A 13,605-nucleotide genomic window follows, 5' to 3' on the forward strand; every position below is an offset into this window, starting at 1 on the left:
CCACGCTCATATGCATCACTAATTGGTCCCTGTTCTTAAATTAGATTAGGCCCTGACTGACCAATTTCAATCAGTGCCAAATCTCCATGAGCATGAGTTTATATGACGATTTTTAGGCATGAACAAACCAACCGACTGTATACGCTCCATTCTTAAGCTGTAAAGCTAATTTTATTTTGCTGTTTCCCAGACATTGTCCATGTGGTTGCAAAATTCAGTCACATCTACAGCACGTCTTGTCAAATCCAAGCAATTGCTGCATTTCAGTTTTGGATCTTAAAGTCCCCTCAAAAGCCAAGAGAGGTGAATTTAAACTAATAATCCTATCTTTTGCAGATCACCTCCTGTAAGCTTTAAAGATGACTGAAATGTTTGTAGCTTCTTGGAAAATAGCAGCTTTAAACTCGGATTTTCAGCGGTTAAAATTGATTCCAAAAGCAATCCAGAGTCGCAGCAAAAACAGTTCATAAAAACTGTTCTCACCACTCCTACACCATAATCCACTTCTCTGCTGTTGATTAAGTATGTTCAGTATGTAGTAAACAATTCCTGCTTCACCAGTAAATTAATGCTTCCAGCCGAGCTTCTGAGCTATTAGGGGGTGTAATTTGCTATGTTGTGGACAAATTTAGTGTTTGGAATATACTGAACATACAGATTAACAGCAGAGGATGTCGGAACGATTTTCATCGGAGTATTCCTTTAAATATGCAAGTTGATCAAAGTGTGTCCATGGCAACATAAAATAGCATCCACTCCAAAATAATGACAAAACCAGACTGCACTCACAATATCCTGTATCAGCATCACTTTGCCAGTTTTTCGATGTTTTTATCGTCTGAAACTTTTGGATGCTGAGTGACGGTTGCATAGTGATGAGCCACTGGGTGGTTTTCACTTCCAGGAAGAATGAGTCTGTTTTGTTTGTTGCCAGTAGCAATGCTATCGCCTCTGACCACTGTTCTGGCCTTGTGCTGTATTTACTCATACTTCTGTGGTGTGTCATGTTTCTATGGTTACAGAAATTCCTCGCCGACCACGCCCCACAATGGGTTTTTGATGATTCACTGCAGTGGCGGGTCTCACACACAAACACAGACACGCACGCATGCACACGGAAACTCTCCTATTTCTTCCTCTTCTGTTGCTAAGGTGTGGTTCCTCTTAATCACACGACGCTCTTTTGATCTGATTTGGCAAACTGGCAAATCTGGCAAAGTGCATCCATTAGCTGCTTTCCAAGCCGGCCATTTTACATCGGTAAACGTTCAGACAAACTTAACTACAGACATCTTCACGCTGAGCAGCACTTTAAATGCCTTTTTATCCTCCTATCGACACTGCAGCTGCTCTTTGCCTCTCTGCTTTGCCCCACAAGGTTTTTGCAGTTTTGCTAAAGTCATGGTGCACAGTCCTGTGAGCATCCATTAACGGCTCATACAGACAGCCATTTTAGCTCAGCTGCCTTCTGGACAGCTCATGTTTCAATGCTTTTATACTAGAGAACATTTATAGTCTGAGTGCTTTGTGCGATACCGGATAAAACTGATTGTTTTATATGATATCTTGTTTGTGCTGTGTTGCTTTGTCATGTGCAACATCTTGTTGAAGACTTGGACAACTTTTCTCATATCCCAATTAATAAGATCTAGTGTTGATTTTTTTTTACTTTTAATTAATAAGATTGGTGTTATACAATAAAGTGAAATGTCTCTCTTTACACCACCATACCATACACTCCCATACCATAATATACAATAGTATATCAGCTTGATTTCTTTTATCTATGGCTACTCGTCAGCGACAGAACGACACCCAGCAGGTGATTCAGATTCAGCATCTTGCTCGAGGACACCTTGCAGTCATGAGGGTGTGAACCCAGGGAAAGTCTGGCTCACCTCACTGGCCTGCATTACATCAGCTGCCCGCTCATTGACACGGCAGGTCTGTGTCATTTCCGAGCGGGCACAAGTCATTTAGTCAAAATACACATCTGGCTGGGCCTCGTCACTGTCCTGCTTGTTCACAAGTGACACAACTGCATCTGGAGTGAGTTCACTTCATGTCAAACATGCTCGATATTTGTGACACATCACAAATCCTATCAATGTGGACAATGACATGTCAGAATTCAGCATGAAATTCATACATGTAAACTTCTATGTTGGACACATTTTTTTTATTTACAAAGTAAACACAGTGAAATGTGGATTAAATAATATGTATGCATAATAATATTCAGTTTAGAGAGAGAGCAGAGAGAGCACGACCTTGAACATCTTAACAGTTGTGGATGATAATGGTGCTGTTGTCTATGGTTTCTGACAAAGCATCATTAAACAGCCATTCAGCCTTTCAGCTCAAAGTTGTTTCTTGAGTCTTTCAGCTCCTCTCAAGCTGATCTCTGATAAGACACATCAGCAGATCATAATTCCCGGAATCGGTAAAAGATATTTAATTTCATTGAACATGAGTTGGACAGATGTTAGTACTCAAAAACAGAGAGAACAAATGGAACACATAAGAACACAGATGAAGTGACACCCGTTGATACTTATACTGCATATCCGCAGAAACTGGCTTTTATTTCGGTGCAGACAACTTAGCAAGCAGAATGGCCCTGGGCGTTTCTCTACTCGCTTGCGTTTATTGAGCAATGTATCGGGTGCGAGCTAAAATGTGATAGTTGCGGAATAGTTCGAAAATTTATAATGTGTGTACATCGTTTAAGCAACACTCCTTCCAGCACTGCTCTGTTTCCAAGTATCAAAATGCAGAGTTGCATTTAACGACTTGGAAGACAACCGTAAAGCTTAAATGACTTGCTATAAACTATTAACTGGAATGCGGGGAGCACTTCATCTGCCAGAAGAGTTGAATGAGTTTGTTTTAAAGCAGCCGCTGTCACCTTGAGCTGTCTCCGTTCCCTCGTCCTCTTCCACCTCCACCATGGCAATGAGCTTCCATCACGGCTACAGTAAACCAGATTTTTTATACCCAGGCAGGCTGTGCTTCACAGTTCACATTGGGTAGCGGCTCAGAATAATCAGTATGTTTTGGTGCTCAAGGGCACATCGACAGCAGGTGTTCAGAGAAGGTTGAGATATTTTTCCAAGGAGTCTTGGTTTAAATTAGTTTTCCGCTGCGGTATATTAACTACATTTGGTTGACAATGAATGTATTACTCAGCAGCATTTATCTATATATTTGGCATTTTGTAATAGCCAATACTTTGTGCGCAGTGTGTAATATTAAAGGCTTTAGTTGTGAGCTGGCGGAGGATTGACGCAGGTACACATTGTTTCATCGCCCTCCATCTGTTTGGTGGTTGGTAACCAAACAAAAGTCTTTTACTGGTGCTGTTTTGTTTGATTTAGGACAGGACAGGTAATGGAGAGCACATGGAGATAGAGTCAGTCCATCCAGTGAAAGAACTCAACACAGGCCTCAAGGTTTAAGATTAATCAAAAAGAAAAAGACCACTGAATTCTTGTGCCGTGAGAGATCTGTTTTCTTTTTGATTTTATCTGCTGTGTCATATATCAAGACTCTGCCCATGCAAGAAAAGCAGGATTTCATCCATGTTTATGATTTGTGATCCATTCTTCCAGATATCTTAACTTACCACTTCAGTATAGCATATCTATCATTATTGTGAAAGACTATCAAAATACCAAGGAACTGGCAGCACACCACTCACCTGGTATGATCTGCAGTGGAGCCTAAAATGGGGAAAAACTATTTTGAGTGGTTGTTTTAACTTTGCCGTGCCCCAGAAGGGTGGGGTTATCTCCATCTGGAGAGTTCACAAGGTTAGATAAGCTGTCAGTCACAGAAAGGGATACCAAGGACTCTACATACTATTGTATTTGAGAGAGAGTCCTTGTAGAAAGCTATTGAACTGGAAGAATTATTGGTGAATACCATTAAACCCAGACCTGCTGGAGTCCTTAGGCTTTAGTGCCTCTTCTGCATGCTGTTACTCACAGCGATTTGTTATGAAATATTGCTCCCAATAGAGAAAGAGTCTGTTTCAAATTTATTTTTTGACAAACAAAGTGACAAATAAGCAGGCAGAAGGTGATTTTCATTAAGGGGATAAATTATTAGAACAACGACTGCTCGAAACAGAACAGTGACACCAGATGTTCTCCCCATGTCTGCAAAACATGAAGCTTCTCAGTTATATCTTATTACTTCGCCTTGTGCTAGATGCTCTGCACAGACTTATGCGCTACCTTAATATGGATCCTAATGTAATAAAGTTAGAGGATGACAGTGAAACAGTACAGCCATCACAGGGCGACTGAATTCTAGCACCTTATTGGGAGGGGAAAAATGGGGAAAAAAACACCATCCCCTGCATTTTCCAAACCTCCTGTTTTGTTTTTTTTAGGATTGGCAAACGTAGTTATCCTGGATTTCATATTGCTTTCCAGTGTCAATCAGTCTAAGCGGAGGTTGAGTAAAAGAGCATTTAACACAGGCACAATTGTTTTTTCTTAGGGAAAAAACGGACTTGATGGCTTTTCCGTTTTGGTTTGCAGCATTGGCTGGTTTTGGATGAGGGCTACGACTGTTGAGGGAAAAGCAGGGAGACCAGAGATTATGGACTCTGTCAGTGATTGACCTTTAGTGATGTTTAGTTTTTTCCAAAAGAAACATAAGAACCCTCTGACACAACTCCTTACCTTTGGAAATAATGACTTTGACAGTATATTGGACACCTTCAGCAGTTTTACATACAAAGAGGTCTATTCATTTTGTACCCTTGCTTTTCGTCAGAGTGGCATATTGAAGACCCGCTGCAGCTTTCTGTTATGTGTTGTGTTTTGTGTGGATGGTGGTTTTCCCCTCAGGCCTGTGGTTGTGTGTCATCTCAACTGCTTATCAGATGAACTTTTTTATCTGTCAGCTCCATTCCTCCTCTGGATACACTCAACCTGGTTTACAAATACAGTGTTCCAACTTTGTGACTATCTGTTATAAATCTTAACTCCAAACAAAGGATATAATATTAATTACTGCTTTGCAATATGACCAGATAAACTGTTTAACTGACAGTAACCAACAAAGGAGCAAAGCTTTCAATTTACATGTAAAATACCATGCATTTGTAGTGTGGTTTAATCTGATTTAATAGTTTGTTGTTTTATTTCAAGCCTAGAATTTGGACCTGTATACTGTATGAAGAGTTAGTTTCCAAAAATGTAAATAAGTTGTTTATTTTTAGTTATGCAGTCCATATTTGCCATTCAGATTTGTTTTAATTATTTTCTTTCTTTTTTAAGAATAATTGCAGCTATGTTAAAACAAAATACAACACATTAAGACAGACCACACTATGAAAATAGCACTTGATTCTCAAAAATGATTGAAATAATATTATTTGCACTGGAAATAATGATCTCCCTTCCCTGGCAAAGTAGTTAATTATTTGAAATATTTAACAAAATTAGATGTTTTGGGCTTAGAAATGGACAAAGTAAGCAATGTTGGCAACAACCTTCAATCGAGCAGACGTGTTACAGTTCTTTATATTCACCTGTGTATCAGTCATGTGAGGAACAGCACAATATTTTTTCAGATCCATGACCTCTAAAGAAACATTCATCATTGACCTGGATTTGTGTAAAATACTTTGTCAGTGGTGTACCAAGAGGCAGTAATGTCTGGATTATTTCTGTCCTTTTGTTATTCATTTGGTTATTATTAGACTCTGTTTTTGTTAAAGACCATTGACCAAAAGCTCAGCACCACACTTTCTCTGCCGTGTCAACTTTTCCTATGCCAAATATAAATACTGACATTCCACATACTGTCGATCGCTTGTCCTAATTTTTATTAAAGACATTTCGGTCTTCAGAGCTTGAGTTTGTAGCATTTGTTGAACACTGTCATTCAAAATTATTAGCCTATATTTGTTAGCCTATATATAGCCTATATTATAGTCTAATGTAAGTCATAATAATGTTGCCCACTCAGAGGTGAGAGATCTACTTTCTGTTGAAAGTTTTAAAAGTATTTTTGACACTTCATCACTTCATCAATGACTCAACTGGGTCTATACATAAATCCCTTAAAAAATATTGTTTAAATGTATGTAATTGTTTTGGGTCTAGCACCAATAGTACCCTTTTCCGGTGAGATTTTACTTAAGATTTTCCTCAGCAGGTGTTTCACGTGACCTTTAAATTACTTAATTTGTCAGTAAGTTGCAATATATGGCAAGAACGGTTTTCTAGATAATCATTTCATGTATGATTGTTAGTGCAACTGGAGGGATTTCAGTTGATGTGCAGTGACACAGTTTGGCAGCCAAATTGGAGGTTTACAGCTCTTGACGTCAGTGTCTTAGACAAGCTGCTGTAATAGCCCTTCAGATGTCTCAACCTAATTTAAAAGACATGGTTGATTTTGTGGTTGAATACTGTCATGTAAACATCATAAGTAAGGTTGTCAAATCACTGTTTGATTTACCAACTGTGTAAATATTATCCAATGCCAACTCAAATTGCACACAATCTTTATCTTTCACATAGAGGAAATTGTTTTTTCCAAAACAGTTACGATGCCTGTATTTGTCAGAAAGTGTGAGACAATCTTAGATGAGTGAGGATAAGCTGCTGCTGTTATGTAGCTCACTTTATCTGACATGCAGGTTTTTTTGGTCTTGATCATATGTTTGATTCTTGCACACTCTGTTAAAGCTGGCAGATGAGGTGGTGGTGGGTTTGTATCAGTAATGCTCTTTAGCCACACAGGGTACAAACCTCCTCTGCTCGGCTCCCTCTGATCCTTTTGGTTTCTGTTTGCATCCTGTGTGCACACACCCCCTTGGATTCTACTTCTTTTTTCACTCTCGCCTCTCGTCCACACTGTTTCTCTTTCGACTGGGGACTGAGAAAGGTAGGAGGGGTTGTGAGCATTGCATTTTCTCCATGCTGGCTCATGATGACAATTTTCTAGATTGATGCTTCATCACAGGAAAGTAAAATAGATACAGAAAGACCTAATTTTGACAAGTATTTTTAGGGGATGTTACTGCATGCAAATATTATGTTGAAGCTGTAATAGTCTGGAATATTTCAAGAAGAAATTCCTTGCAGAGCTAAAAGAAAACTAAAGGAGTCAAAATGGTAGCTGGAATGGTAATGCCTTTAGCCGATCTGAGGGCAATCTATGAGCTTCTCTTCCAAGATGGTGTCATTGTGGCCAAGAAGGACAAGCGTCCACAGTCCATGCACCCTGATTTCAAGGGGATCACCAACTTGAAGGTGATCCGTGCTATGGGCTCCCTCAAATCTAAGGGCTATGTCAGGGAGACATATGCTTGGAAACATGCCTATTACTATCTTACCGATGAAGGAATTTCATACCTGCGTGACTACCTTCACCTTCCACTGGAGATCATGCCTGCACCCCTACAAAGGGTTCATCGCCCTGCATCCTCTGCTCGAGTTCAGACAGTGAAAGCCCCCACAACTTATATCCCAAAACCTAGGGCTGGAGGGGAAAGCCAGGAGGCCGTGATGGACAGGCGTATTTACCGTCACAAGAGAGTTGGAGAAGAGAAAGAACAATTTGAGAGGCCTCCAAAAAACTTAAAAGCCTCATGCTACCGTGATGCATCAGTTCAGCCTGGGGTTCAGACTCAGACCTTTTTCAAGAGAGGCAAGGATGTCTGTGGAGGAGAGGACCGTTGGCCCAAGGAAGGTCAGAGTAAACCCTTTGGAACTGATTCTCTCTCTGTCGAGGACAGATCCATCAGATGTCATGTCTCAGTCAAGAAGGCCAAGCTACCAGCTTCTTTAGACCTCAATTCCTCTCCAATTGTACCAAAGGTGTCCAAAGAGAATCTGGCGGTTCACACAATTGTAGAACAGGCTACAATCAAGAAGCCCTCAAAAGAACTGTCACAAGATGTAACAAGAGGAGAGACCCCGAATCTTGCCTTGGAGGGGCTTGTAGAGGATGTATCTGAGGTTGAAGCAGGTGAACATTTGGTAGTGAACCCCCAAACAATCCCTTTGTTCTCAAAACTTACTGAAGACAGAGAGCAAAAGATAGAGGAAGATGAAGAAGGTGTTCTTGAGGAAATGATCATCACCGATGCGTCTGCTGATTCTGATCACGACTTACCAACCCCTCCACCAACAGATACAGATGATTTCACAGACCTATCAGAGGAAAACGTGGTTGACTATGATGTAGAAGACACCCAGAAAGTAATGACAGAGATCATTCCTATGAAAGTTATCTTTCAGCTTCATGTTCCCTTAGAAACCTCATCCAAATTTGCACCTGTCACAGCTTCTGGTCTTGGACTTAAGCAGGAGAAGAATGCAACCTTTGAGGCAGACTGTCCAGCCACCGTAGACTTTTCAGAGTATCCAGTTGTTGCCCCGAAGACAACTCTGCTTCAGGGAGACTGGGGCTTCCTCACAGAGGACCCTGAGACTGAGCAGGTTCAGAGGGTCTGGCCTGACTTCTTAGAAGGTTTGAACTCATCCTAGTTCTTCTTTCTCCTCCTCTGTTTCCTTCTTTTTCCTCTTGTCTGCAGTAGAGGCTATCTGGGCGTTGCTATGGGCGCTGCTTGTGTTTGTGAGGCTGAGAGAGAGATAATTTGATCTTCTAATGATGCAAGTAATGGTCTTGTCATTTTCCATATAGCTAAATAACAACCAGACTGCTAATTAGGTGTCATTTTACTGGGTGCATGAAGAATTGTGCCAACCTATGACATGCTTGCATGGCCAGTTATTAAGTGGAAGTTTTATATCTGAATTTGAATCTCACATAGGAAAGTTTAAAAATACTTGCACAATGTTCATTGTTGAATGTGTGTGTTAAAAAGGGCCTGGTGTGTTTTTGTGCTGTTTTGTTTCCTCTTTCTGTGCCCACTCTCTCTTTCCCCTGCATTTAGTGTGGCCTGTGAGGCTTTATGTCTGCTCTGTTTTATCTACACGGCAAATATTTACAAAGGCTTCCTGTGTGATATTTAGGGGTGAAACCAAACAGATAGCTTGTGTTACTGTATGTTCATGAGGCCATACTGTCTCTGACTAGCAGAGGCATCAGATTATAAGTCTAGTAATGCAAATATATGCTCGTTCCAAACAAGTAGACACAGCAGGCAGTTATCCAAGAGTGTCTGTAGTCTATACTTACACATAAACCCACAAATTCAGTGTGTCCAACATCCCCGTGGGAAACTTGTCTTGGACTCTATCGCACTGTAGAGTAGTGTTACTAAGAGACCAGTACAATAAATATACATGCTTGTATCCGTACACTTTAGTTCAAAGTTGTTGTTGTTTTTTTTTTTACCTCAATAGTGTATTCAAGCCTTTATCTACATATGGCTTGTTCAGAATCAAATCTTTGCACACATTTTTAGTTATTGTAACCTGGCGAAATTTCTCTCTGCATATACACTATATAAAAATTAATGAGTCTGTGGATCCAATATCCATGTGCTTACTGTTTTGCTGTGTTTGGACATGTATGACTGATGGAGTTCATTCTGCCATCTGCTGGATAGAAAGTGACCTACTCTAAGTACTGTCCTGCTACTGCACAATATTAACATGTAAAACCTGCATGAAAGGATACTGACCGTCCAGTCAGGTCATTTTATCTGCATCTTACAGAACATGTAATATTCCCCACAGTTCCCATATAAATGTTGATGAAAGCCTGAATAAGATGTTAGTTTGACCAGTGCTTCTGCTTAAGTCACATATTAAACCACCAGGCTTTACCTTAATACGCAGTCTGCGTTACAACTTTCCATTGTCAAGGCAGATATATGACTAAGCAGAGACTGGGAAATGTGAGTCCAATTAAGCCACACTCAGCTTTTCCTGTCTGTGCCTCCGCAAGAAGGGGCGAACCAGCCGAAGCAGTCCAGATGAGAACATGTGGCAGTTGCCACCTTTCATCTGCCCTTCAATTTTTTAGCCCAGCCTGCAATGAGTTTAAACTCCAACATTTAAAAAGACCATACTGTACTTCAATGGAATAGCCACAGTAGCACACAGAGCTACAAACCTGCTGTCTCATAGTACAGTACTATGTGTTGCATTTGTTTCGTAATATAGTGACAAAGAGAAATCATCAAGAAACCACTTGAGCTACGGATGGAAATGAATTACAATAGAGACTTCATGGAGGCTTTGATTCAACACGGCCAAGGTAGGAATCTTTGTTATTGGAACAGTACTGTCGTCTTACCAAAAGGTGTCAGCATAGAAATACTTTATGGTGAGTCTCAGCTTATGGAGAGGACCAAAGAGGCTGAAGCGGGTAGGAGTGTGTCTCTCACAGCCGGTGTATCAGATAATCCTATAAGACAGGTCTTTGCGTGTCTGATTAAGTGGCAACACATTGTTTTAAGTGTTCCTAGGATTGTTTTTTTTTTTTTTTTTACCAGAATTGCACCCTCTGTGTTTTCTTTATTATAATGCCAGTTGTACAGTGAGTGTTTATTTAGAGAATAAGACTGAAGCAAATTACAGTTCACAACTTTACACTGAAGACCTTGAGTTAGACACCACCCACGCTGCCTGGCAGTGTCTGGGATCGGGTTCCCTGGTGTTAAATCCAGGGGGGTGTGGGCTGCGGGCAGGCCTCTGACTGGCTACTTTCTGTCTCTCCCCAGCACAAGATTATTATGGGTGAATGCTAGGCATCACGGTGAAGTACAAGGCCTGGGTTGGCTCAAGAATAACGCACAGCTGCATAGATGACATGCCTTTAAGACACGCATTCTGTATGTCGCCTGGAATAGAGTGTATGAGAGTGCAGAGTGCATGGTATTATTATTTATCTTTAGGGCTGCAACTGATAATTGTTTTCATTATTGGTTACTTGTAGAATCTCTTGATTAATAATTTAATTGAAAAAATGTCCAAAAAAAGGGAGAAAACTTCAAATAAATTACAACTTAAAATAATTTGTTTTTTCCTGAAAAAGCAAAAAAATATAATACATAAAAGTGGAAATTCGTCATATTTGAGAAGCTGGAACCAGTGAATGTTTGGCATTATCAGCAGTTAATCAATCAAAATTGTCAAATTTTATTTTGTCTTTTCACCAATAAATTAATCAATTAATTTTTTATCGTTAGTGTATCTTAAAACCTTCTACACAGCTCAACACAACTAAACTAAAGAGAGAATCATGACCAAAAGGAAGGATTGCACTGACAAAGCCACAGAAGTGTGCCAGTGTGACCAAAAGTCAAAAAAAAAAAAAAAGTGGGGTTATTGTCTAATATTAGCAAAATGTTCCAGCTCTCACTGTTTCAGCTTTAAATCAAAGCCACTGCTCTAGTAGTCATACAGAATGAGCCATATCCTGTGGATATGGTGCATAATTGCACTGTCTCCAACTTTTTTATGACTTTCACAGAGAAGCCTTTGTCACAGTAGCTTGTTGGCAAAAATCATCTTTTCCGCTCTTTGTCTAAATCTTGTATGAATATATGAATGTGTCCCTGGGAGTTTCTGCAGTCCTGCACATGGATCCCATCCAGTGACGCTCGTCAGAAACCACCACGCATGAGATGCTGTTTCCACTGAGGAAAGCCTCATGAATTAAATCAAACTTGCAACGCTGTCTAGGTTTTACTTCCCAGCCTTGCCTCCGGTTCCCCTTTTTTTTTTTTTTTTCTTCTCTCGCTTTTTCAGCACGCCCCCCTGGTTTTGATCAGGACACAATGTTATGAGGTCAGATCTGACTCTTTGGCAGTTCAGTATTTTCTCTAAAAGTTGTGAAGACGCTGAGAGAAGATGGACTTATGCTGTTGTTTCTGTTCAGGACCACCAAACGGTACGTTTTTCCTTTCATGAGAAAATATAATTTTAGAATCTATCTGTGCACATGGTGATGCTTTAAGAGAATTAAACTAAAAAAGGCTGACTTTAAATTCCTGCATTTTGCATGCCTTTTGAGGGCAGTGCCACTCCCAGGATCATTATTGTTTTAGAAGCTTGTAGATTAAAAACATCTCTCACATTCCTCTCATTGCTCACTTAAACCAACCTGTGCTGATAAGAAAATGTTATTTTATGTTATATCATTAACTATTAAGCCTTTTTAACTAAAGTCAAAAGAACTTTTTACTTAAAAGACTGTATAGGTGTGTGAAATTGGGATACATTGCATACATGTGAGTATACCGAGCATGTATCACAATATGGGAATCATTGAGCAAACACATGTGAAGAGAGTGGGAGTGGGTTGACTCCTCCCATGAAGGAGTGGTGGAATGAATTTATTTCAGACATCTGTACTGCTCCCTTCATTTTATTCCCTTTGCTCAGTCTTTGCTGTAACTAATTGCGAAATTGAGTTTCCAGTTTCTAGAGCTTTGGGTGTTTGGCTGACATTTTCAAGATCATAGAAGGTCTCACCCAGAACGAACTGCCAAAACTTAAGTCCAACTTCACTCAGTTGCAATCACCCTTTCTTCCCTGTTGCAGCTTCTGATTTCAACTGGACGTCTTTTTGAATTTATTAATGTCATAACATGCTGCATCCTAGATTTTTTTTTCTGGCAGTAGAAGTGCTGTAGATCATAAGACCATCCTGAATTCTTTCCTGTAAAAAAAATTTGACATTGTTCTCATGTCAAAGTCAACTTGACGTTTAAGTTGTAATGTCTATTTCTGCTCGTTTTATGGAGCATGGTTGGCGTGCGGCATTGCATTGCCTTGACTGCATGATCATGCTCCTTGTCTTGGTGTTGGGTTTCTATGTGGCTTTAGAGATGAAAGTGACACTGTTAGTGCTGCACACCAATGCCTGCACAATGTTCTGATAACAGAACATTAACACCGGTAAAGATGGCGTTTTGCCCATGCAGCATGATGCTTTTGATGTCTCAATAGTGATGCAAGCAGGTGTTAAGTGTATATTATTGCAGTTGCAGTTTTTCAAGGGCTTACAGTCTGTGCACAGCTCTGTTCTCTTAGGTAACACTGAAAACAAAAGGTTTGTTGCTTTAATCCTGAGAACAAGGAAATGCTCACAGCGGAATTCACTGGTGATCATACAGAGACAGACAGCAGAGGTATTTATGGTTGATTGGCAGGTTTGAAAATACCTAAATTACTTGAGTTTAAAGATACACTGTCAGACAAACTGTCTCGTTTGAAAAGACATTTTCCCCCCAAGGCTCTTCACTGTTTTAATAACAGGTCTCGTCCAGAAGAAAAATGAAAAGCACTCACTGATTTAAGGGTTAAAAAAAGTAGTTTGTATTCTGGAATAGTTGGTGGTAAAACAGTATCCAGTTAAATAGGCTTCTGGGAAACTCATAGGCACTGGTTGAGCTGTCCAAACATAAGGAAGCAATTAGCATTTAAGGAAACATTGTAAAGTTACATAATGAGAATGAATTGATAGCGAGGGGGTTGTTCTGTGAGGGGAAAAATGAAATGTGGAGGCACGGCTTCAGTGTAAACATTTGGAAAAGGAGGAAGGGGCTGGCCTTGGATCGTCTGTGACTCGTAAACCAAAATGGAAAATAACTGCAAGGGGCTTCAGTGAGTGAAAGAAAATCTTATGGAGTGAATGAGTAAGAACTTTGACACAAGC

At 40.1% G+C, this 13,605-nt stretch overlaps 1 protein-coding gene across 9 annotated transcripts in view; it reads left to right on the plus strand.

The window, feature by feature from the left end:
- The window catches only part of pleca (plectin a), a 102,337-nt gene that overhangs the window by 37,933 nt on the left and 50,799 nt on the right, over positions 1–13,605 (plus strand). For 2 of the 9 annotated variants that reach the window (XM_067612319.1, XM_067612321.1), the window contains exon 1: positions 11,649–11,835. The exons of the other annotated variants lie outside the window; for them this stretch is intronic. In XM_067612319.1, coding sequence (XP_067468420.1) covers positions 11,796–11,835 — 40 coding nt within the window. In that variant the 5' untranslated portion in view covers positions 11,649–11,795. Of the gene's footprint in view, positions 1–11,648; positions 11,836–13,605 lie in introns of those variants that run through there. 9 annotated transcript variants of the gene reach the window in all.

This window comes from Thunnus thynnus, chromosome 15 (assembly GCF_963924715.1).
Source record: "Thunnus thynnus chromosome 15, fThuThy2.1, whole genome shotgun sequence".
NCBI lineage: Eukaryota > Metazoa > Chordata > Actinopteri > Scombriformes > Scombridae > Thunnus > Thunnus thynnus.